This window comes from Adelges cooleyi, unplaced genomic scaffold, assembly GCF_023614345.1.
Source record: "Adelges cooleyi isolate 19-005CV unplaced genomic scaffold, UGA_ACOO_1.1 ACOO_flye_CR_arks_rails_tigmint_CR_PRNA_14, whole genome shotgun sequence".
NCBI lineage: Eukaryota > Metazoa > Arthropoda > Insecta > Hemiptera > Adelgidae > Adelges > Adelges cooleyi.
Genome location: NW_026095795.1, coordinates 288,579 through 315,801, shown reverse-complemented (window position 1 = coordinate 315,801; position 27,223 = coordinate 288,579). Strand labels below are relative to the sequence as shown.

Below are 27,223 nucleotides of genomic sequence, written 5' to 3'. Positions count from 1 at the left end.
TTATATACACGCGTCGTAATAATTGTAACACAATATAAATTTTGTTTTTTTTTTTTTAGTTTACCAGCGAGGTTAAACGTGTAGAAAAATAATACTAAAATTAATAATTTGTAATATATTGTAACAACAATTATCGTTCTATGTTAAAGTATTGTTTTATTTTCAATGCTAGCAAAATCCGACACAGCCTTTTGAGTTTTTAGGTTCAGGTGCTCTTTTTGACGATTCGGGATGGACTTTTATTATTAAGTGCACTTCACATTATTCGGCGATTGTTATTAATATATATACCTAACAGAAATATTCTTAAAAATAACCAAAATGTAGGTTACCTTAACAGGACGGTACCCCGAAAAACGTTGGCTTTGGAACTGAATTGAAAATCGACAACGACAACAATATTATAGTAATGACAATTATTGGGCGTACATTAAACATAGATACAAATAACTCTGATAAATTCACTATTAACGCGACGGTATTTTATAACAGCAACAATTATTATGATAACGGTCGAGGAACTTGAAAAAATTAATCCGAATTAAATGTAAAAAATTAAAACTTTTGGGTTAGGCTCTTTGTATTGTGTAGTGTAACAGCAATGCCATTGCTAAACATAACGTGAATTTTTTAATAGGTAATTCTTACGTTGATTGCACGTCTTATTTCCAATTTTCGGCTGAAGAGTTCCTCGACAGGTTAGGTCATTTTATTGTCTATTACTGTTGTAAATATAATATCCGCGTAAAATTGATTGTGCTCACGGGAGAATGGGGAAGAGATTAGGACGCGCGACCGAAATGGATTTAGTTGGTACCGCTGTTTGCAGTGTGTGTTGATAAGGTTGGTCGCACCGCACCCCCTAACCTTGGCGCCTGCGCGTCAAACACCGCCCCACCCTCCCGTATTTGCTCAATGTTAAGACACGAAAGGTAACTCTAAGACGTTCGGATGAAAATGATATAATCGAGAAAAGGACAAGGTCCGGTGTCATCTGGTCGAGTTGTTCCCGCCGTTGGTGGACGAAGACGGTTGGAACAGACCGGCGAAAAGCCGTCGACCGCCACCGCCGCCGTTGCCTTCCCCTCCGCTACTTCCCCAGCCGGCGAACGAGCTCAACGACCTCAGCGAAGAAGACGCGGTCTTCTTGGTTTCGCCACCTCCCCCGCCGCCGCCATCTTGGTCGCCGCCGTTGCCCAGGAAGTCCATGGACGAGTAGCTCGTGCAGTAGTCTTGCTGTTGACTGCTCATCGAATAGCCGCCGCCGTTGGGACAGTTGGGGTTCTGAACACCGAGCAACTTGCGCCTCATCTGCTCGTCCAGCAGCGATTGCATGTCCATCTGTCAACGTTAAAACAGTATTGTCAATGGTGATATTCACTTCTTCTCTGACCAAACCACCCAAAGAAACAGCTCCTGCGATTCCCAACTCCCTCTCTGCTATTAAGCCAAAAACCATAATGTATAAACCTATCATCTTTAAATTCCTCTACTGATATTGAGAGACCTTGCCTTGAGAACAAGATGGTCAAGTTGAACGATGAAAGAGAACAGATTGAGTTGGTTTTGGACTCGTGGAAAGCAACGTAACCTAACCTAACATCAGATGTCTTAGGTTAATCTCGACCTAACCAAAGTGTTCATCGACCTAATCCAACCAAACCGACCTGCTATAGGCTAGTCATTCCACATATCATCATCTCGTTTAAGCTTCTCTCACCCACCTCTCTTGCACAATGCCCAACACGTGTCCAGCACAACATCGGTGTTGAGTTTTTTTTTTCCTAAAGACCTCTCACCTGCCACTGTTCCAACTGTTGGCTGAGTTCCACCTTCTGTCGGATGGCTTCCATCAGTTGACCGTTGGCCTGTAGAACGTCTATTCGGGTCCTGGCCAGTTGCACTTGAGCCGCATTCTTCCTGGAAACCGCTCCGTCGCGGGCTTCCCAAGCTGCCTTGACTATGTCTTCTACGTTGCTCTGCTCCAACACCGCCTGTTTGTCCCGGACGGCGAAATCCTTCTCTTCCCTGGCCGCTTGTAGTTCGGCGTCTCTTACGGACAACTGTGTGAAAAAAAAAACAGAGAAAAAGGTTAGGTTGACCAAAGGCGGTTAGGTTAGGTTAGGTTTCGATTGTTGATAAGGATTATATGTTCCTTAAAAGTGCCGTCGTCTTAGCTCTATTCGTTAGCACCCATATTTTAGTGTGAACTTTTTATTCAAAAGAAAAACCGTTTTATGTGGCTTAAAATTGGCAAATTTTATTTGAAACAAACTCTTCGATAATTCCCTCGTAGACTTTGCATCCTGAACATGTCTCGTGATCAAATGACTTTCTGTTTATTATCTACACTCTAGTCTCATTCATCAGTTGCTACACCCATCCACCGTCTTATCTACACTTATTGTAACCCTGTGTCCCCTTTTCCCCTCGCCCTCGTCTTTGTGTCAGCCATAAGACGTCTACCAAAACGTTTTTAAACTTCAATTGGCAATCCTCGTAGAATAGTACAGTTTTTCAATCCTCTCTCGGTCCTCTAAAAATTGAAAACTTTTTTTTAAAGACAATCAATTAACTTATTACTTTTAAACACTGTACAATACGATTTTACAAAAAAAATAAAAAATAATGTTGGTTTTTCTATCGCTAAATCCGATTTCGGTCTCAGATTTTTTCAAACATGTCAATTGGATTTGTTTACTGTCTCCAAAGTTGTTCAGTCTTTTTTTTGTTGTTTTATAAGTTTGCTCTATTCATCGACTGTGATTATAATATGCTTTAAGAATTAAGTAAATTGTTTTTTAAGACAATATTTCAACAACGGTTATAATTTGAATTTAGCTAGTACATCTTAACTGGTCTCTAACAGATTTGAGTTTTAGATTTCTTAGATAGCCCAGTTGACATAACCAAACACACTACAATGGACATGATTTAAACAAAATTGGTTTTAGAGTGCTAGGAATTATTTAAAACTCAAGAGAATATTGCTAGGAACGTTGCTATGCAGTTTACATGTGTTGATTTGTGTGAATTAAATTGGCAACAAAACAGATTGAAATTAAAATTTTAGGCCACAGTCAAAAAATTTTACAAAACCCCTCATGTTTTCTAAAATATAGCTGCTAGAGGGCTGGAAACTGTTTTAATAGTTGCATACTGTTCTCAGGTAACTTGCTATGCAGTATATATATTGATATGGTAAAAACATTTTTCCTTATTTACCACTTTTATTTTTAAAGCTACTCTCAAAATGCGTATGTTTGTTCATAATTTGCATAATTATTTAGATATATTGAAATATTACAATATTTTTTCTGATCAGTGGACTTAAATTCAAAACCATGACTGAAAATTGATATTTTTTTTATACCTCCGCCTTGTACATGTATTAGATGTTATAGTTTGGTGTTGTATGGTTTATTCACACATCATAAGTACATTTTAATTCCCGTCAAAATGTAACAACATTCGACCAGATAACACATTACACAAAAAATAAGCATAACGTTTCCTGTATAGAAAAAACGCTATAGGTAAGGTTAAACACTAATCTGATACTCTAGTATAAAAAAAAACTCTACGTGATACACCTGTTCAAATTAAATAAGATAATAACAATACATTTTAAAAATATTCAATTTTGCTGCTGTTTAGGTATGGGTATATAATTATATATTGTAATGTTTTTTTTATTTTAATATTTTTCACCTTCACACTTGCAAAGATTTCAAGTTCAACTGTGTGAATCGCCGATTTCATTTTTGACCTGGAACAGGTTTTTTTTTTTTGGAAACTAGTAAACCAGTTAAAAGTGTTACGGCGAAAAACGCTACCACGCTGTCAACGCTAATTATAGATTAGCTCAAGGTCAAGTTGTTGAGGCGTGCGATAAGAGATTACTGATAACGATATCGGCCGATAACACACGAGTGATAAGAGGAAATAAATAATCCCCGGGGATAGGTGAAAGAGGATAAGAAAATCAGCTGATCACGTCCAGCTGTTCCAGGTATTTCCAGATCTAACGTTGGGCTAGAACTAAATGGATTTTCGACTTAAATCAGACCTTTACCGGCGGCCAATGTATACTTTATTTTTAAATACTCACAGCGAGTGTGTTTTTGCAGTGATTGTTGTACCTTAGACGCGTTCCTCGCTCGGACGATGCCACACACATTTGTTCGAAAATCGCAAAAATACCACAAAATAGTTTAATCGACCGTCGTTCAAAACGTCTACCGTTTATTTTATAAATATTTGGAAAAACCCGTACTGGAATCGGCCGGTACGCGGTCTAATCGATTCCGGGGAATTCCCCGGATTTCTACGGTCCGCCATGATGTTTTCCGGAACTATAAATATATACTAAGTTTCGTTCGCCGTAAATTCAAGCGCTTCAAATTTATCACAGATTAGACAAAACCAGATGGGTGCACATGGTCGCGTTTACTGATAACGCCGAAACGCTGCTCAACTCTCAGCGTGACCACGTTCTAGAAATTAAACTATTGTACAAAACAATTTTCCTATACCGTGCTAATATTTTGTGAAAAATATATATATATATGTGTTTATAAGAAATAAATTCAGCGATGCTCAGTCCTGCGACGATAATAAAGATGCGAGTCGTCGAAGAGGGTTTTGTCTAATCCGCGCTAGTATTTCGAATACACAAACAACAAACATTGACAATTGGTACGTTTTTTTTTTTTTTTTTTTAATAGTAGGCATTAACGAGGCAACGATCGAGAACAATTGAATATTTTCTTAAAAAAACCTATCAACGGCCATTTGTTTATCTTCTCGAAACTTACTTCGGAGGTCAACTGGTTGATGTGCTCGTTGCGGCCACGGAGTTCCGTTTGCACAGAATTCAGTTTGTCCCGCAACCGGTCCGCCTCTTCCCGGGTCCTGCTCAGGTCGACCGCGGTCTCTTCTTCGGCCGATTGATTGGCATCGGTTTCGGCGCCACCGGCGCCTATCACCTTGTTCAAACGGCGAACCGCCTCCTTCAGCGAACGCCGTTGCTGTGGGAATGGCAAAAAAATTAAGTCAAAAAAACACACACATCCATTAGTACACGACAAACAGCCATATCCACTGCCTAATATAGTATCTTGGTTACTATGACCGAGATATCCAGGGTAACTTTGGGAAGTACTTAGCATAGCGCTTTTTGGAAATTCCATCCCTAAGGGTCCATGCCTGAATCACAAATTTTTAACTTTAAATACGAAATATTTTTCGTCGCTAACCCAAAATAAACATTTGGTTTATAACCGCGGTACTCGAGCCGTATGGTAAGTGATGATTAATTGTATGTTGCGGTCAAACGTTTTGAATATCTGTTATGGGGTGTTATTATTGATCAGTTCGTGTTTAACAAGCATGCCAGTATTGGTTAGTGCAAAAAAGTCAAAGGTAAGCATTATTTACAGTACACTGAACTTTTATGGAAAAACAATGGTTAACATTTATACACGTTAACAGCATATTGACTTATATACTGTTGTTAATTTATAATTGAAGTCAAAATAATATTGCTAACCTAAACCTAACCTAAACTTAGGAAAATTTTTACAAAGTCATAGCAAACAAACAGATTTATGAAAAAAACAAAAAAAGTTAAGAGTATCCATACTTCATGGAGATACATCAATACATGGATATGTCCTGCAATCTAGTATCTCTAATATCTTATAACTAAATTCACTATCTCTATTAATTCAGCTCCACAATTTTGTTCCATAATCCACAATGACGTCGGCACTGTGACACAAAACGTGACGGACAAATTTTCAGAATGGCCCGTGTCAAATTAAAAATTCAAACGCTAACATTTTTCAAACAATTTTTTGTCTACATATATATTTTATGGACTTGAAAATGTTCGTTTGGCGGCTTTTGTTTATTCGGGTCAAGACTATACTTTTAAGACGGTTGTTCGTTGGCAAATTTGAATTGAAAATTGTCCAAAGTCGCCGAAGAAATTACGGTAGCCAAGATAAGGATACGACGAGTTAAGATGTACCAATAACTAGGCATACATTTTTTTGTTGTCTGTTTTCGATACACGTAATGGAAAAACTGTTGTGACAGACTGTCGGATGCTTTTGTCACTTTGACCACGCACACCACGGATTCGTCCGGAGCCGTTGTAATCAGAACGGAACCGTCGGTGACGAAACCGATTCGGGTATAGCAGGCAGGAGGGGACCGGACGGTCGACAAGTAGGTCGCGTGGTACTCGCTTTTAGCGCGCTGCCACTGTTGTGCACCACGGGCGAAAGCGTCGCTCGCGCGGGGGAGGTTCGACAGGCGTGCATAACGATATTATATATTATTATTATTACTATTAGGTATTATTCGAGAATATCGCTGGCATCATTGTTGCTGGCGCACACCGAACGGAATGCGCGTTGCATAACCAGCGGGGCCGGGAAACGATAGAAAAAAATAATATAATATACTTTGTAGGTCCAGCCCGGCCGAGTGTACTGTTATAGGTGTTATTACTTATTGTTGTTGTTGTTGTTATTATTATTAGGTATTATTATCATTACGAACGGGTGTGTTACAGTTGCTCGTGCAGCTGCTGTAGTAGTTGCGAGTGCGTACCTGATCGTCGTCGGAGGCGTTTTCACCGGCGATTTCCAATTGGCCGCACAGCCGCAACAACTGTCCCGTAACGGATTCTCCGGCCGAAGGACCTTGCGGATCGTCGGCGGCCGGAGAGGCGGTAACGCGGCCTTCGGCCTGGTCGATTTCCATCTGAAGCGACACCGGACCCAAGGACTCTCCGCCGTTTTGGCATTTTTTCGCTTCCTGCAGTTTGGCCGACAGCACGCAGTTGGCCCGGTGCAACTCGTCCAATTGCTTCCTGAGCGAATGGTTCTAAGGGCAAACAAACATATTAAAATCTACAACCCCGTCGCCAAAAATTAGATTAACCTAACCTATCATAACATAACCAAACCTAACCAAACCTAACCAAACCTAACCAAACCTAACCAAACCTAACCAAACCTAACCAAACCTAACCAAACCTAACCAAACCAAACCTAACCAAACATAACCAAACCTAACCAAACCTAACCAAACCACTAACCACAACCTAACCAACCCTAACCCAATCTAACCTTTTTTCTTCCCCAAAAAAATATGTCACACAAGTGACGCATTTTGCAAGAACCCAAACGTGCTACCAAATCAAAAAGCTATTTCTACAGGTATTGATCGAGCACAATTTTGTAGTTATTTTTAGATAATTAATAATTTCTATGCGAAAAATTTAAGATTTTCAAAGATTTATCATTTACATCAAGCAAGTATTGAAAAGTCTATATATATTTTGAAAACTATTGTCAGATAACTCGTTTCAGAATACTGTTAGAATTATTAGAATGAGCGGTTTTCGACAAAATGTTGAGGTGTCCTAAAATTGAATCTTTCGAATCTATCACATTCTCACACGTCACTCGTCCATTAATATTGTCGTTCCCTATTACCTTATTTGGGCTTTATTTGCATCCTCGTTTATCTCCTTTCCAAATCTTCGTCTAATCCTTCCTTATAAATCAAACCCATCTCGATCCGCATTCATTTATAAATAGTGTAAACGTTACTAAATCTCCTCTTTGCACGTGTCTGAGCTCAATAACTCTTACATAGATCATTCAATTGCTAATTGATCCTAATGAGTTAACGATTTTTGTTTTGTACAAAAAGTTAAAACTAACTGAAATAGCGACGACAAAAAAAAGGAAATGGCGTGGAGCATCTAATCTGTATATGATTAAGACCGAATGCACAATCCAAAAAAACTATAAGTAATTTGGTCAGGTCTAATCGTGCCTGGGAAGTTAAGTCTCCTATCTAGGTTAATTTTTTCTTTGGATCAGAATTTATTAGTAGCTCCCAAAAAATTAACAATACATAGACTGTGGCAGTTTGAATTAGACAAACGATATGCTAAAAATAAATTAAATATAAGTTAAAAGTAAACAGAAAAAACATTAGTGCACTCAAATTGTTAGCGCCACTGTGGTGGAAATAATAGAACATTATCGGGGGTCACGTTTAATGATAGGGTAGCCCAAGACTCGTTTAAAATGCTTTCCAAGGTCGGAAAAAATGTCTTGTTCTTATATTTTTCAAATCAATAATGTCAACACTATAAACGAAAGTATTTACTAAATATTGTAGTACAAATTTACCAAAGTAATTTGTTTGTTGGTAAATGTTTTTTTTTTTTTAAGATTTCGTTTAATTTAATTCATTTTTTTTTAAGTAGTTGTTGACGCAACAACTGAAATTTTACATGTTCTCAAAAGTGTGTTAATGGATCTACTTGTGGGTTGTAGTACAACGGTTTAATACACTCACGCGTTTTAGTGAATAATTACCTAGTGGTTTATTGTTTCAATTACTAGTTTTCATGTCGGTAACTATATTGCTATTTTAATTTGAGGAAACGCATTAAATTTCTTTGTGTATAATATTAGCATATATATATATATATGTATATTAAGGTCAAGGATATAATAAGAAGTAGTCGGCTGAATGTGCGTTCGTGCATATCTGGTATATAATGCGAAATGATTTTTTTGTTTCAACCAAAGAGCGATAGTTTATTTAAACTTTGTTATGTATGATTTATCACACAAACATTACGCCTAAATTTATATATTAAATTTAAAAAAAATTGTTCACTTAATACAGATATTACTAACATTACTTTAATCATAGTAATGTATAGTCATTTTAATTATATCGCTTATTTACAAAACCTTTAGAGACACTAATGAAGTATTCTACACAAAATAATGTTTTTTTAGTAGACATAAAAGATAACGAGCAATGCACTACAAGTAGAAAATTTGTTAGGTGTAAAAAATTTGTTAAAAAAAATTATATTATATTTATCGACGTTCGAATGGGTTATTCAAGTGTGCATTTCCTCGTCTTGAGAACCCGCAAAATATCTAACGTTCAATAACTTTTTTTTGGGACGGATTATTAGTCACACTAGACAATGCATGTACTTCATCTATATCTTCAGCAGATTAAACACGTCATACTAGTGGTGTGTCTGAATAATATTATAACGCACAGATAGATATTAATACATCGTCAACGACTCAGAATTCAGATTCGTTTGTCATTTCGAATACCGTTTACTATTCTTCTTATCTTTGCCACTATGTTATTGTTGTAGAAGAAAAAAAAACCGTTATACAAGGTCTTTGTCCAATGTTTGTCGTAGGATCGATAGCAATATTTCGTTCAGTACTAAGATTAAACTGTAATAATGTTATTGTTTAGACAAATTCTTTTTATAACAATTTCGATAAGATAAGATCAATAATTATTATTCCTAATAAGGTTTTTTTTAATGAGGGTATATAAAGAGCAATAATAAGTAAGCAAACAGTGCCAGTATGAGCCCAAGATTATGAATTGATAATGTCTGTTGTAACGGTTATTCGTACGATGGCATTTTGTAACACAGCAAATTGTTCCACTTTAATTTTGTCATTAAATGAAAATTAAAGGAATCGACGATAATGTCTTGAATTCAAACGGAAAAGATTATTAAAGTGTCGTTAAATTTTTACTTATATATAATTCCTCAATATATTAGTCGGTGTTCTTTAAATGTTAGTCTAAAATGGAGTAGTTTCGGAGAATCATAGTAGGATTCACAGGCTTTAGGGGATAACCAGATATGTCTTCTTCTATCAACCTTCCATGAGAACCTTCTTGTTCTTCTCGCTCGTCTGATTACCTATTTGTCAACATATCACCCTATCGACTATCATCTATCTCGACACACGCTTATCTCCTAAAATTTTAACATGGATATGTTTTTTTGGCGGGGGCCTATCTGGGATGAGCATCATCAATTAAAAAGTTACACTGTAGGATAGATCAGGGAGGAAAAACAGGGAGGGGAGGGACATTTATCAAATTTAAGACATGATTCAATGTTTTTCCTTTTTTTTTTTTTTAACTGACTTTATCATTAACACCACTTCTGCTTGTAAACTCTACTACTGACACCACTACACCGTAAAGCCAAATCAAACGTTATGCTCAGTCTTCCATTTCGTTCAATCCACATTAGTCGTGTAGAACTCAATGCTTCAGTCTACTACTACTGCTAAGTCTGTGATACAACTCGGGAATGTCTCGGGATTGAAAACGCTAAACTAGTCGCCAAACATTCTTACCTTGATTTCATGTTCCCGGCACTCGCGTTCCACACAACGGACCCTGTCCAAGGCTTCTTCTAGCGCAGCAGCCAGTTGGTCGCGATCCGCCTGGACCGCGTGAACTCTCCTCTCCAGTTCCTGTTTTTTTTCCGCTGTGAACTGGATCTGTAACACGAGAGGAGCATTAAATCAAATGCACGGAGTGTCGTCCGGGATAGGCTTTGTCGAGCCAATCCCACAGTGGGAAACGGGCAAACGTCCAGAATCATGCTCACTTCTTCCCGGAGTACGTCCAAGCTGGACTGGTGATCGTGCAGCGACCATTTTTTCTGGGAACACTGGTCCTGCAGTTGGCGGCATTGGGCTTGCAGGTCGTGCTCCGCTTTGGATAGCTACAAGCAAACAAATTCGATTAACCCGAAGCGCTAGGGTACGGCGCAATCACACTGTGTACGGACCTCTTTGATTTGCGTCTGGAGACGATGGTTCTGCTCGGTGAGTTCGGACACAAGTCGGGCCTTTTCCTTCTCGGTTTGCCTAAGCTGCCGTTCCCTTTGCGACACGGCCGCTTGCAAGTCTCGGATGTCGGCCTGCAACTCCAACAGACGGGCGTCGGATTCCGTCTGGGCATTTACCAAACGCCTCTTGAGCGAATGCCGATCCTGCTCGATTTCCTGGTGTAAACAAAAAAGAAAACGCTGTTAGATTTTCCCATGAATTAAAACGATTGAAATCAATGTGGACAATGCCCAGTTAGGTTAGGCAGAATTGGAGATTGAGGATTTTATCAGAGTACTTGACACGGTCCACGGCCACAGTATAGCCTAGTACACGAAGTAGAGTAATAATGTGGAGTCTTAATAAAAGAGTACCATTGCCGGTGTATTGAGTTTTTGGAGAGAGCGATTTTTCCATTATTTTTCAAACGCAAAAACTCTGATATTTGAAACCACTAAATCCTAATTATGTATCTTTCGATATTGTAGTTTACAGTTATAGCAAAGAAGTATTATTGTACTAATTGGCTAGAACTCATTTTGTAGTGGTAACTTTTTTCACCACGTTAAATAATATTTTTTCAATTGTTATGACTATTTTATCTTTCAACTGGCATAAAAACATGGGTTTTAAATTATGATAAGCTTTAAAAATGTGCAGTCCAACTCAACATAATTAGTGAATAAAACTAAAACCTATGTCTTACTACTTAGAACTATATTATTCTGAGCTATTCTTAAATATCATCAGGCAGTGACCTAACATCAACAATGCTTACAATGGGTCTAGTTAACCATGGCTGCAATTCGGGTCTGTTTGTCTGACTAGCAGACAAACAGCTCAACTGTGCACCAGACAGCTGCGGTACAGAGGCCGTAGTGATGATGATGATGATGATGAGCAATAATAATAATAATAATAATTAAGGTTTCACACGTTAGGGCGACGGTTATTGTCTTAGTTTCGGGCGTTAAACAATAAAAGCGTTGATTTTTGTGTGTGACAACGCGGCCGGGCAATGGTCGGAGAGCGGTCGTTAGCGTTTGTTCAAACGCATTAAACCGCGTTTTGAATTTCGTGTGACCGTTTCCGAACGAGAGACGGTTTCTCCTGTGCGAACGTATTCCGGAAGCCAAACAACAGAAAATCATATATAAAATTACAAAAAAAAAAAAAAAAATACAATTTATAATTGTTACCCGTTATTTGTAGTGATAAAAATAATAATGGTTCCGCAGTTAGATAATAATAAACGACGTTCTAGATTCTAGTCGTTACAGTTTTTTTTCTTTCTTTCTAGTGCGCTCTCCTTATTTTACTCTCGCGGTTATAATTGCCTATACTTAAAAAAACCTGACCTAACACGACCGTTTAATTATTATTATTATCTTCTCGCGAAAAATCCTCCAACCCAATAATAATACAATATTGGTAATCGGGAATCCCGCGCCGAAAATTCATACACCTATTCTTAGACGAGATAAGCACATTGCAGTTTTTCTTTTTGGAAAAATATTTATAACATTATAAAGTTACTTAGTATTTACCTTTTTTTTTTTTTTTTATTATTTTCAATACATAACATATATTTGTATTAATATGTTTCATTAAAGAGAAATATTACTGTTCAATAAAATGTTTATTTGGGTGTATTACTCAACCGCACTCCGCATCCGTCATATGTTTTAAACTCTATCTATTCTATTTTAATTCTATCCTAAATTTGAACAAAGTTGATACAACTCTATAATTTACCAAAAAACAAATGTAAACTTTTGAAACTGTGTTTTTTTTTCTTTATATTAAAAGTTATAATGGGTAAACTCAGTGCTTAGAGTCATTAAGCGTTTAGGAATTTAGAAGATACAAAAAATAATAAAACTGTATTAAAGAAAGCGTGCTTGTCAAAAAAAGTTGACTGATTGTAATCAAAAAAATTGTATAGCAAAATAAATATTTTCAATATACCTAAATAAAAGTTTTATATATTATAACATATTATAAATTAAAAATGAGAAAAAAATGTATGTCAGTGTAATGTTTAATTTGTTTTTTGTTTAACTATTTTACAAGGCAAGAAAACCAAACTAATAATAATAAAAATAAAACTTGTAAAATATCATCGAAACCTTTTTAAAATTTTATATTTCGTGAAATTTTCAATCATTACAAATGTTTGATAACATTTCTTAGACTACACTGTATTAAAAAAAAGAGTATTTTTCATCATTTTTCGGTCACACTGATTTGAGATTGTTAATTAGTTCGTTTAAATAAATTGGTTTTTTTTTGTTTTTTTTTAGTGCACTATCTGGTTTTATATTTTAATCCCGATGTGTTACATTATAAATAATCGGTCACCCTGTGTTAACAGAGCAATTATTAAAGTTGCCAATGGCGACGTCGGATGAATAAAATCCGAATCTATTATTGACACTCGGGAAACCTGAGAAATATCCTAAAATATTGCCCTTTTTTTCCGAGAAAATAAAGATTAGTCACTGTACATAGTGAAATAATTCCCAGAGATAGCCATGTGATTTTACTGGAGGCCAATTTTCTGGGGACCGTTTATTATTATTCGGCGAATCCGCCAAGTGTAAACAATAAAATATCATGGCGGTTTAACCGTTTTGCACAACACCAAGAAGATAGCAATCTTATTGCCGCCGTGACTGCATGTGTTATCGTCGTGTTTGGGTTTGCCAGAATTATATTAATGATATAAGTAACACTCTTACATATGTATTATTATTATTTTACCATCAGCGATTTCACTTTAAACCGATTTCGCTGACCGATTTAGTTTTGCGTAATGGTGCATTTTCGGAAGATTTTTTTTTTTTTTTTTATTGCTTTGTTAACACAGCGCGCGTAACATTCGGTTTGTGTGTAATTTTTGCTAGTAAATCATCACATCAACAATTTTATTATATGATACACGCGCTATCGCAGTGCCGGACACGAGACATGTGTCGTGTAAGGAAAATAAAATAAACAACGAGATGACTAGAATTTTTAGTTTCTTTTACCACAAAAAAAAGAAGAACCAGATAAAGAATATAAAACAAGTTTTTTCAGTGAAATTATTTACATATTTCGAAACAATACAATAATGTACTATGATATCACACAATGTGTACACATTGTCAGTACAGTTGGTGCTGACATATTATAACATCTGACACTAATATTGTTTTCTCGGTGGTCGTTCTGGGATTTAGTGGTTGAATGGAAATAAAGTAGAAATAATAGGACTAGCCTAGAAATCTGTATAAGAAAATAAATTGTACCTTATAAGAAAAAAATCCTAATTTTCTAAGGCTTTGATTTTGAGTCAAAACTGCAATACTATTTTAAATCTTCCTTGCCATGCCTTCACTACTATAATTCAAGGTTAATCATAATAATATTGTCGTTATATTTTAGTAGGAAACACGAATAGTGCAAATAAATTTAATATTCTCAAGAAGTAATTTCCAAATCTCTGAAAACATATTTTACCTCGGTTAAACGTCCAGAACGTATCTGATAAATGAACACCTCGAGAATTATTGTGTAAATAATTTAATAATATACTACCTACCTATTTAACGAATAGTAAACAAATTTCGAAAACATTTTTTCGAAAACATACTCAAGATATTAGAAATGAAAAAACCTATGTTTTCATAACGTCTTGTATTAAAAAAAAAAAAAAAAAAATAGTCAAACTATAAAAAATCTGATATCGAGATCGGATTCAACGAAAACAAATGATTGTGTGTAAAAATAGGTCAAAATTCGCCGTCAACAAAACCAAATCTAACAATCCGATTTCATATACGAGTAAGCGATTTTAGATTTTGAAAATATATTTTTCTTATGATCATGTTCAATTGGTACGGCCAACCTTCGCGGGTTCGATTACCCTTCAGACTTTTTATTCCCTAAGTTAATATTTCCGGAATTAATTCACTCGAACAACCTTGTGAACAATTTCGGTTTCGATAAGGTGTTATATGCCAGTGCTTTATTATTTTTTTCTCGAGATTAAGCGTTACGATTTTCAGTGGATTTTTGAAGGTGTTCTTAGCTGTTTTTTTTTTTTTTTTGCACGGAAAACGATTTCAATAATTACTAATGCAGCTGAATAGTTACACAGCACACAAATGTGATGGCGATGGGCGTGTGTCGAACATCATAAGCGGGACCATGACTTTGACTATGACCAAAGCCGGATTAACGTGTAGGCGCACAGTAGAGTCTGTCCATATTCAAGGCTATAATAATTATCAGTCAAAGTCAACATGTACATGCCTTGTAATAGATAGGATGACACAAGAATTAGAACTCCGAAGATTCCCCGAAGGGGTTAGGTTAGAGGCTGAAGAATACAATATATTTTTTAGTTTATCCAAACGATATAATAATTGAAATATTGACTCTGATAGAAATTTAGCACAATATATTGTGACAAGAAATTGTGTACAAGACGCGTAAACAATTATTATAGAAGTATTGCCTAATATAAAAAATCCAGATTACAACAAATTTAATTCAAATTTATCAGTTTTGTTTATGCTTGCTTGTGACAACAGCTTCTGTATGAAGAAGTTTTTCCAAATGGTACTAATGGTTTACTATGGTAAAAAAAAATACTATTGCTTGTATTTTTTTATTTACATTAGCAAATTAAGAACACCTATGTCTCGATTTGAAAGAAAAATTCTTGGAAAAATCAATATACAGAATTATGTTGATAAGTTGACAGAAAAAAAAAATTAAAACTAAAAAAAAAATATTTTATGAAGTTTACTAAAACGGATTTTTTTATTGAATTGTTCATTACTAATTTTTAATTTCAATAAATATACAAAAAAGTGCATTAAACAAATTTGTATGCGCCTATTTAGTATTAGTATATTATATTATAATTATATGATTTAAATCGTATGATGAAAATTTATAAGAATGTATGATGTATATATATATAATATATGATATATATATGATAATGTATGATATATATAATTCGTGTTAACACCATTCGATACTTTACTTTTTAATGTGTATACTTATATATAATTTTTTAACGTCACTTTATTGTCCGTAACGCAATTATAAAAAGCCGTTTGGCGTATATTACTAAAGTAAATAAACAAATAAATAATACTATAGATCTTTAGCATATGAACAGTTTTATCATAACGTTGTCCCTCCCCGCAACCAAAATTTCTAGCCAGATAGATACACTTAAGAAACAAAGTAACGGTCCAGGCGTTAACCAAACCAAATCGGTGTGCATGAAAATTTCAAGACGAGTGTAAAAAGTGAAAAACAAAAACGAAATCAATGATTTTTCGACAACTGCAAACGGATGATGACGACGATGCTGTTTGTTTCGTAATAACGGCACAGCTCGACCGTTTCGATCCGGTTAATCCGCTTTCTCTCAAACAAACGTTGTTATTGCTCATCGTCTCGTTTCAAATACACGGTTGTTATTGTATATTATTTATAGGATTTCATTATCAATGGCGATCGTGTACCGAACTGGTAAAACGCACGCCGAGCCCTCCGCGTGGCCATGGATCGAACATGGCGCGCGCGAATCATCGTTGACTCTGCAGTGCAATCATCGTTGACTCTGCGGTACAGTCATCGGTGGCTACCTACCTCCCATGTACCGTCATCGCCACATCGTAACAGTACAATGTTGAGCAAACACGTTTTTTTTTTTTTTTCACGTTCTTTTCTGGCGATACGACGTTAACAAATAATTATAATAATAACGACGAACGACGACGCGATAATCGATTTGAATGGGGGGCTTTATTATTACTATTAACCAAGGTCGGTGGACCGACCGAGGCCATTACCGCCGTTTAAACACGCGGTTACCACTCGGTTGGTTCACAACGTGAAAGGGTTTTTTTTTATTATTAGCGTTAGGTGGTTTATATGTAGGTACCTCTACCTAGTAGTGTTGCTGCAGCGGTTACGAAACACGGCACTCAACACGTTATACTATTATTCGATACACTTGACATTTTTTTTTATTATTATTTATCAACCGTTTACCGCGGCTTTTACACGCGGTAACCGACCTTGGTAGCAAGCGTTGGTCTAATTTATTATTATCGTGTATATCAATGGTGCTAATGTTGCGCAACAGCCAAGCTGTTTTTTTTTTTTCATTTTCGTCGACTGTCGAACAGCATACCGATCATATACTTACAGCAGAGCACCTTGGATACTTTTTTGGTCGACGTAGTCATCGGCCAGGGAGTGCACGCCGAGTACGTTGGGCGTACACGATAATTATTGTTGTTATTGTAATTACTAATCACTTCACTACAAATGGTCCAGAATTATTCTCATCTCCAGGGACATACTGAGTCTCTGATCGCTGACCTTGCCTCCAATTATCTCCCTGGAAATCCATCAAAAGCTGGATACAGAGTAATAATCCCCAGGGAACACTTTGGACTCCAACGGAGCAGAGATCTCCCTTATCCCAATAGCCCTATGGAATAATCGATCAGAACTCCAAATCCTATTCCTTCTGCCCTAATTATCACCTAACCCTCCTGTCATAATCCCATAATCAAATTAGGCTACACGGAGTACTGTCGCTGGATGGCTTCTTTTCGTGAAAATCAATGCCTTACATAATATTATGTTAACTTCACCGCAATGACTGATTTGTCGTCGAACTACATTCAATATTTGAGAATATATTGGCGAAGGGCCATTTTGTGTTTAAATATATTTCTATGCATAAAAATCAACGGGTATTTGTCGTTTTTCTTCTTAGATTCCAATACCATATCGAGATACCCAAGGTCTATGAAAATATCATTTTACCTTTTTTATCTGCATGTGCATCATAGAATAACCGGGAGGGAAGATAACTGAAGTGAAGCTAAGTACTTAATCGGTTAGATTTGGAGGTGGACAGTGATTTGACATTTCAACCTACTGCACTCCACTCGGTTTGTTGGCATACAACACCTATCAGCTCTATCAGCCAATACTGTTATCTAGTCGTCGTTGGATTTCGTGACTCGTCAACCACTTGCATGTCATTGAGGCTACACGTGCGCACTTTACCAGGTACTTTAGCCCAATGACCTTTTCCAAAGCGATCGATTACAATGTACGAACGCCCTTATTCGAAACGACCCCCCGTTCGATTGGTGAAAATAATAATATTATCGTTTGATATATATATATATACATGTACATGTCAGGGGATAATAAACTGGGTCATACACGGTGTGAGTGTGTCTTAAACGTATCAAATTTATTAAGGTAAAACCTTAAAGTGGACGAGACGCCTTATGAAACGGATATGGTGTCGGACGAGGGCGATCAGCATAACATAACACGAATATATTATTATGTTCAGCCGAACGCTTATAGTGTTTCACCAATTATTATTGTATCGGGTTGATTTTGAAGGTAAAATATTATGCACGATAACCGTGTAATAAAATCCCGTGACGGCTTTGATATTTCTTCATGCGAGAAGAATGCATTTTTTTTTTTCACTTAAATTTATATTTAAATGTATGCCGAACAGAAAAACAAAAAAACCATTTCCTCGTGCCCATATGTACCCGTTGATTTGCATAAAATAATGCAAAAACAATTGCTGCTTCGATAACCATAGACTTCATACAAGAATAAATCTGGTAAAAATACCAAGAAAAAAAACGAATTTTTTTTTTTAATATAAACATTGCCAATTGCGAATCATAATATGAAAACCGTTCTACCACTAGGACGCATGATTTACACAGTAATCATTTTTTTGGAATTCGTGATCCACATAGTTACCGTAGATAAATAATTATACTATCTACAATGTCTATATTTTATTGAAATAAAAATATTTGCGCAGAAAAAAAAATTTATAAGTTAACCGTGTACTAAATGTTAGATTTCTAGATAAAAATATGCCTAAATATGTCTCTAGTTTAGGTTTTTAGTAACAAATATTTTATTAGAATGGCAAATTTCTTTATCGCATTTACTTAATCATTTTTAGTTTGTAGAGTTAAGTTTTTATCAAAATTGAGTGGTATTTTTTTTTTTTTTTTTTTTTTGTAGTTGTTAGTGTAGATTTAACACTGTATCAACGCTACATTGGTAACTTTGAAAAACTCAACTGTATTTGTTTAGATAATTAAAAATGTATAACTGTAAATTACTATTTTACTGGTTGACGATACAAAAGCCACACGACTATATTATGATGATCGACATGCGATTGGGTTTTCGAAAACTAATTAAATTCGTGGCGTACAATGCGGAGGAGATAAGGGGAATTAACCATCGATTACCGTGGCTGCATTTAAAGGCTGAGAACCGGAACGGATGTGTTATGGAAAGATTTAGAAACTTTTACAGGGGTAACCGATTGGGAGGATCGAATCACAGGGATTGGAAAGACTGTACCGATGGCGACGAAAATCAGCAGAAGAAGAGTAAGAAATAGCAACAAGCAGCAAGTGCTCGAGGTTATAACAGCTATAAGTATAAAGATGAGAACACTCAGAATCTATATGTCCAGTTTTGATTGAATTTCAAAATATTCCATCTGTTTTAAAATGCTTGTTTCCCAGGTGTAAGCCAAAATGTTATGAACCTGACCACTTGGATTGTGTTAACCGACAAAGACACACGGCTATTGTTACGAGGTCGATTTTAATTAACTGCATGATCGGCGATTAAAATCGGGCCACACTCATGACACATCTTAATAATATAATTGTATCTTGGGTCCTAAAGAAGCCTATTTCACTTACATTTTGTAACTTGCGGCACACGAGTTTCCAAGGTTTAAATTTCCAAAAAACTCTGAGGTAATGTTTCTTTAAACAAATTTGTGATACCTTCCGTTTTTATTTTTTTTTTTTGTCAAACAAACTATAGAACCTTAATCAAAATTTATTAAACTATAGTAATAGTTTGACTAAAATGTTTAACTCAAGGTTTAACAATTAGTCTACAGTAAGGACTATGGTTGTATAAATTCAATTATAATTTAATTAGGTCTCAACGAATTTTATGACCAATAAATTGTCCATATTTTTCACATCCTGTAAAGAATCATAAAGCCAGTATAATATTATACATACATTGATGTATAAACGTGAAAGCCTAAAATCAACTCTCTACATTATATACTGGTAAATTATGTGTGAATAAAAATGCAAAATTGCTCAAGAGTCTCTCTCTTACACTTGTGCAAAACAGGCACAATGCACTCTGATCTCCAAAATATGCTCTAATAAGCGAAATAATTTTTTTCTACAAATTCTGCAACCACCCAAAATTTTTAGTCGCATAAAGTCAATACAGAAATATATATATATATATATGTCTAAAAACTAGAAATCCGTTCTCTTAATTAATAATAATATTTTAATGATATAAACCGTGATTAACCCCATTTTACAGTTTATAAACACAGTTTTATTTCTTTTTTTTTTATAGTCTTTTATAACTTTAATTAATAATTAAAATTTAGTACTCCAGTATTTCTATTTATCTGTTATAAAACATGTTAACTTGGATATTAGTTAAACTACTACCAAATTGTTTTAAACATTATTTCAAATATATAAACTTGGTAGCAAATGTTCAAACTATGATTTTTTCCAAATATTTTTTTGTAATGAGTAATACTAATAACACTAAAAACGTAGTTATAGCACTTTTTTGTTTTTAAAAAAGGCCTACAAACCAGAGGAGCTTGTAAAAAACTGTAGTAAAATGTATTTAATTATGTTGTTAACAATATTAAACAGGTTTCGGCTGTGGAACACAAAGATATTATATTAATTTAAAAATTTATGAAGTAGTCTGAAATCAAAAAAGGACGATAAAATTTGATTTATGCTGAATTTTAGTTTAAAATACCAAGAAAGCAGCCGATTCATATGTGTTCAAAGGTCGCCGAGTTCAAATCTGACCTTAGATTTACAATAAATACAGGCTAAGTAATGCTATAAAAGTGTATACATGTGTACACACTGTACCTACTTATTTTACATAAAGGTTAAAAGATGAGTGAAATGTCTTGAAAAGCCTATTCTTATTACAAAACAAGCTCTGTACGTATAAAAAGTGATAAAAATAAAATCACAAAATACAAATGGGGTCGTTGAGTTCAAATTTGACCTTAGATTTACAACATAGTACTTAAGCAATGCTATAATATAGGTACAATGCACATACTATTATTGTCCAAGGCAATGATTTTATTTTTATCACTTCTGATACGCACAGAGCTTCTTATTCTAAAATAAGAAAACGCTTTTCAGGATAATTCACTTTTCTTTTAACCTATTTATTTAAAACTAGTAGGTACAGTGTACATTTTTATAGTATTACTTAGCCTGCATTTATTGTAAATCCAAGGTCGGATTTGAACTCGACTGCTTTCTTAGTATTTTAAACTAAAATTCAGCATAAATCACATTTCATCGTCCTTTTTGATTTTAGACAATTCATTTTTAAATTAATATAATATATCTCCTTGTCCCGCAGCCGAAACCTGTTTAATATTGTTAACGACATGATTGAAAATATATTTTACTGTAGTTTTTCTCAAGTTCCTCAGATCTTCCACTGGTTAAAAGGCCTTTTTTAAAAACCATTTTAATCATAAATTTAGGAGAATTTTTTTTTCTTTTTTTTTTTTATTCAAGACCACCGTGCCACGGTAGGCGGTAGCAATAACAGTAATAATAATAATAATAATAATAATATTATTATGTCTTTGAAGGTAGCGATTATCTGGCCAGAGCAACAGCAGCAGCCGCAAGCGCTTTCACTTTACACCCGCCCCCGCCGCCCCAGGTCTAGAATGCACACACAATAACAATGAAATAGCACAATAACAACGTTTATTGCTGGTTTTTTTTATTTCAATTCGCTTGACAGTTGTCTGCCAGTATCGTGTAACGGTCTCCAATGCATACCTTTAATACCTACAGAGTTATTCAAATTTACAATATTACAGTGTTGCAAAAAACAAAATACAATGCGTTTTAGCTAAATAAACGAGACACAAAAGCTATTTTTCTAGTTAAAATATATTTTTTTTTTTAACAGAGACTTTATAATTTCGGTTGTACTTTGGTTTATGAAATAACACTTATCGGGCCCTTTTTTTTGTAAAATAAAATGATGTTTTCTTACTACAGTGAGCATACTGAGCCAATATTCTACCACAATATCAAATAAATAAAAGAAAAAACGCATTCAGCAAAAAAATCCGAACTGGGGCCCTCTTGTTCTAATAAGTGTCTCAAATACCAAATTAGAAAATATCAAATTTTCGAGACGATAATATTTAAAACATAACTAGACTAGTCTTGTAGAAAACTGAGGTCAGATTCACTTTTTGATGTGTTATCAATTAAATGTGTAGACTGGACCACTTCATTGCTTCCCTTGACTTTAAATCCTAAGACACTAAGACTACTAAGACAATTATTATCATAAGTACACTGTTTATCACACAGTCATTAATTGCATTACATCATTCCGCTTTTAACAGGTAACTGAAATATGTAGGTACATATTGATATAACGGTCTTTGAAAACTAGCATTTGTAAATACCCTCAAAGGTACTATTTGTTTTTTAAATATTAACAGTAATTTGTTATCATTAAAATATAATATACTAAGGGCTTTATTAGAAACTCGTTTTTGCTTACATAACTGTTTCGTTTACAAAACCCATACTGTTACGTGCAATTCGGACAACCCAGTATTTAGTATGTACACTTTATTATTTTGTATTATTACTCCTAACCTACTTACGAGCACTCGGCCGAATTCAGATCGTGTCGTACTTATGCCCCCAAAAAAAAAAAAAAAACAAAACAAAATCCACTGACGACGGTTCACGATGAGGATTGCACAAAAACGGTAGTTGGGCATTATTTGTGTAATAATAATAAACTTGCTGCAACGCGTTTTGTACTGTTGTAGGATTTTAAACGAGAAGAACAACTATTGTGTGGTAATGACAGAATAAGGACTGGATTATTTCTAAGATTATAACAAGAAGAAGAAGTTTGGCATTTGCTCCAATGGTGGGCAAAAGAAGAGAGAATGGATTCTTCCAGTATTTGCCCTGTTCAAAGAAAGTGAAGGCAAGTGACACAAATCTAATATATTATGTTTACCTAACCTATCCGACTGACTAATCCATTGCATCATGATTGTAATATTTTAAATTAAAAAATCTACACTTGTTGTTGATAAATTGAATACTGAATACTTTGCATAATAGTTATTATTTTATTTTTTTTTAACTATAAAAGCAACAAGTATGAAAAGATCCATTATAAAATGGTTCGATGTGACATTTATAGTAAGTATCATATTTTTCAAGACGTCAAATATACTTTCACAAATATATTAAAAATATTTGTGTTATTCATTTTGGTTTCCAGCAAAAATATGATTAAAACCCATTTTTACATTACCCCATTAAAACATATTATTACAACTAAAATATATTTTTTTAAATATATCCATGTACTAGTGCGGTGCTATAATATTTAAATAAACAAATATTGTTAAAAAAAAAAAAAGAGAAATGAGATAAAATTGTCTGAGGACAAGAAATGGTGGGAAATTATAGGTTGAAAATCCATGAAAGAAGACACAGCCGATGTTAAATTAGACCAGACGTTTAGTACCGAAATGATGGTCATAAGAAATAGGTAATATCAGATATTATCTACATTATATAATAATAATAACACGGTAGACCTATTATGCAAGTAATTAGCAACATTACAATATTATAAATTCAATTAAAACCGAATACGTTAATACCTATGAAAATGTCACCACCGACGAGTAAGTGTGTGCCTACAGAGTTTTCCGGACGAGTGACGACAACCTTGTTCTTAATAGATACATAATAATATGTTAATCCGCTCGTATAATTATATAATACTTGGCTAATGACCACAGCGGCTGTTGTTGTAGCATTAAAATAAAAAAAAAACAAATGGACAACAGATTCGAACACTGCTCGGCTGCGGCCCAGTCAATATTTTTTAAGGTATTTGGACTTTTTATCATTTTATCTTTTTAAAATTGAGAACCTTTCGCTGAGTGAGTAGTAAACGGTTTTTTTTTTCTTGTACACTCCTCTGTTGCCCTACAAAAATGGGCGTTAATATATTATTATTTAGCTGTTGAAGTATGTGTGCATAACATGATAAATTATAATAATAATACAGTCAGAGGTTATCGCCGACACAAAGACTCTATTTGTTCTTTGTCGAACACAATGAACACAGTAATAGACCATAATAATAATTTTAAAAAAAAGTTAAACAAAACGTTGATTGCCCGGCTTGCTGGATGCGTTTCTCCGAGCAACTTGACCAAAAACGGTTATTACTGCGTTAGGCTTTGGAAATTCCCCGAAGATACAATGGAAATAGACATAAATAAATATGTCGTTGTCAAATGGGAAAACCTAATTTCCAGAGACTTTAACGTTTTAAACACTCTTCAATGGGTGTATTACAATTAATGATCTCAGGTCAGCGTTGTCAAAGAAATGTGTATCGAACGTCTTTAATGTTATCACCATCGACCGACGTTAATCTACTACTTGTTATCAGTAATATTCTTATCAGTTCACGTTATCATTGTAAACAGTGCGTACACTTTTTTTGGGCACTACAATCAAAAATCGTTATCACAAAGTCAATTGTCGCACTATGAAGTTGTGTATTTAATTTCAGCTCAGTTCAAAGCTTTGCTAGACATCATGGCGTTATATTAAACTAGATAGCTACCAAGAACTTTGGACGGCACTACATCAGACTATAGTTAACACGCTCTCTGCCCTTACAGACACTAAACCAATTGCCTTGTAAATCCCCAATGTGGGAAGCCACAAATCGAAGAACCCTCTTGTCTTGATCGTTCCACCCATGCCTAAGTATAACAGCCGTGCAGGTCCACGCCAGGTACCACATTTTCGACACGAACCTACTTGTTGTTTTATTCTAATTCGGTTTTTTCATCTACTGTTCTTTTTTTTTTTTTTCCAAACCGCCGCCCTCGGTGAACCGAATCGATTAGACTGTTGCCCTCTGGCCCCACCCCTTGCCCATCGACCCTCCTACTGCCTCCCCCGACTTCCGAGCGGTTCACTTCGCAACAAACGGCGTGCCTATGTGGTGTTCAGGTATATTTGTATATATTTTTTTTACACGTTGATAATCAACCGTCGTTGTCGCGGTGTGTCCTAGAAAACGATTATTTTTATTACACACCGGCGACTCGGTCACGGGTTTTTGCGCGCGAACGCAGCCCCGGTGGCGGCAAGCAGCTGCCGTCGGTATGCGCATAGTTGTGTACCGCCGGCAGTTAAATTATTACCTACACTATCCTACTGCTGCTGCTGCTGCAGGCTGTTATATAGTGGCTGCTGCCGGTAGCTAAACAAAATATACACACAGATAACACACCGGCAGCAGGTGGAGAGAGCGTGTCGAATAAAAAAAAAAAAATATGTAATAACATCAACAACAATACGCTGCAACCGCGACCGCGACTACGACTATGACGACGATGATGTTGATAACGATATCCCGGTAAGACGCGGCTGTTGTGATAAAGATTGCATTGGCAGAGGGATGCAAAGTTCACGACAACAAATGAGAAGTCAAAATGGATTTACACGCCGAATGTTCATACTCTGGTGTTCTGGAACTTCCCCCGAGGTTGTGCTATCGGGGTAGGCAGGTTAGCTCCTCTACTCGTTAGGTACAAGCTTTGGGAGGTCAAGAGCGAAGAGCCGTCCCCTTAAAGACCTGTCGCATAGCTACTCAATTGTCGCATCCCTCTCGTTTGGATTCGTCTGAGCGATCACGTTCCACGGCATCTTGCCGGGCAAGCCTTTGTCTCTTGTCCCCCAAAAAACCCGCCAGCAAGGTTTTGCCGGAAACGCACTTCCTCGACATCTGTCGCGGTGGCCATAGTATGTTGACAACACGCATGGAGACTATTTTTCAAAGCCTTTGTCAATTGGCCTCATTTAGAGTCAACCCAATCTGACCCAGCCAAAAAAAGCTGGTCTGCAAATAGCTGGTACCATTAGGGTCACAACTAGTGATTTAGCCTGTTCGGTGCAGTCTTTTCTACTCTGTGTTATCTAACCGTCGAGTTGTGCTGCACAACTAGTGGAATTCCAAACCGATTGACACTGCATAACCTAGCAGTTACCTAACCTCCTCAAGTGGGTAACCCGGCTAAACAGTTAGAGTAACATTGGAATGGAAACCACAAGGGAAAAGATCTAGGAAAAGATGGATTGACGTGGTGGAAGAAGATCTAAAAAAAAAGAGTAGACATGCCAGAAGAAGAAGAAGATAACATTAACCTATTTGAATCCTACAGGTTTCCCGCAGGCCTATGAAACCCAACGTTTGCTCGTAGAGACGAAAACGGGGTGGGTTAAGGGCCTCGAGGGTAGGTAGGGTGAATGTCTTACCTCGAGCTTCTCGCTGTACTCCTCGGCCAGCCGCTCGTTGCGCCTGGACAGCTCGTCGTTCTTCTCCAGCAACGCCTTGCCCAGCTCGGCGGCCAGCCGCAAGTCGCGTTCCCGTTGCCTGAGCTCGGCGTACACGTCCTGCGGTTCGGGTTCCAGGCTGCGCCGGCACTGCGCGTCGTACACGTACTCGTCCAGGTCGGTGTACATGGACTTGGCGGCCGGGTCGTCGGCGACCATGGGCTCGGGGCCGTGCGACTTGGCCGCGCCGCTCCTCTTGCGCTTCATCAGGTGCAGGCCGTCGTCCTGGCCGTCGCGGTGTTCGCCGTCCGACGAACGGTCGTCGTCGGCGCCGCCGCCGCGCAAGTCCATCGGCTGGTGCGGCCGCTGTCGCTGCTGCTGTTGCTGCTGCTGTTGCTGCACGACAACGGCGGCCATGACGAAACTGTGCGACAACGGACGGTGTGCACGAGTGGTAACACTACTGTGTGGTGAGGGTAGAGCTAGTGGCTAACAAACGATGTTTGACTTACTGTAATTACAAATTATAATACATATAATATACGACGGGATAGCAAAAAATGACAACAACAACAACAACAACGGTTTTTGTTTATTTCAACCGAAATCGTCGTCGGTAGTCCAGGCGCAATACAATAGCAACGCAGCAGCTGTTCTGGCCGGACGAACGACCGATGTTGGCATAATAATTGCGGCACCGACGACCGGCGGTGTCGACCGGTCTATGACAATAAACGGGTCGGCGGGAGAAAAATCAAAAATTGCCAAAATAATAAAAAAATTAATTTACTCAAAACGAACCGAAACGATTATTATTATTATTATTAACGACCATCGTCGTATTACTAGTGCGGCGAACGCGCGCAACGCAACAACGCAACGACCGCCATCGTCCACGGAACGCGGTGCACTGAAAACGCGGTGCACGGCCGAAAAACGTTGCTGCTGTCGTCGTCG

The 27,223-nt window shown here is 36.4% G+C and overlaps 1 protein-coding gene across 1 annotated transcript; it reads right to left on the bottom strand.

Annotated features, from left to right (window-relative positions):
* On the bottom strand, nucleotides 1-27,223 carry LOC126847947 (bicaudal D-related protein homolog). The gene is made up of 8 exons (XM_050588390.1): nucleotides 26,249-27,223; nucleotides 10,676-10,891; nucleotides 10,493-10,609; nucleotides 10,236-10,382; nucleotides 6,622-6,897; nucleotides 4,818-5,030; nucleotides 1,800-2,063; nucleotides 1-1,341 (listed from the first exon to the last, which is right to left on the bottom strand). The coding sequence occupies exons 1-8, from the start codon at nucleotides 26,681-26,683 to the stop codon at nucleotides 991-993; spliced, it is 2,019 nt and encodes a 672-aa protein (XP_050444347.1). The 5' UTR covers nucleotides 26,684-27,223; the 3' UTR covers nucleotides 1-990.

Bases quoted from the DNA above. Each gene is read 5' to 3' on its own strand.
- LOC126847947 (XM_050588390.1), bottom strand. From the start codon at position 26,683: ATGGCCGCCGTTGTCGTGCAGCAACAGCAGCAGCAACAGCAGCAGCGA. The intron at 5,031-6,621 runs GTACGCACTCGC...CCATTCCCACAG, and splicing joins ACGCCTCCGACGACGATCAG to CAACGGCGTTCGCTGAAGGA. The intron at 1,342-1,799 runs GTGAGAGGTCTT...TAACGTTGACAG, and splicing joins AACAGTTGGAACAGTGGCAG to ATGGACATGCAATCGCTGCT.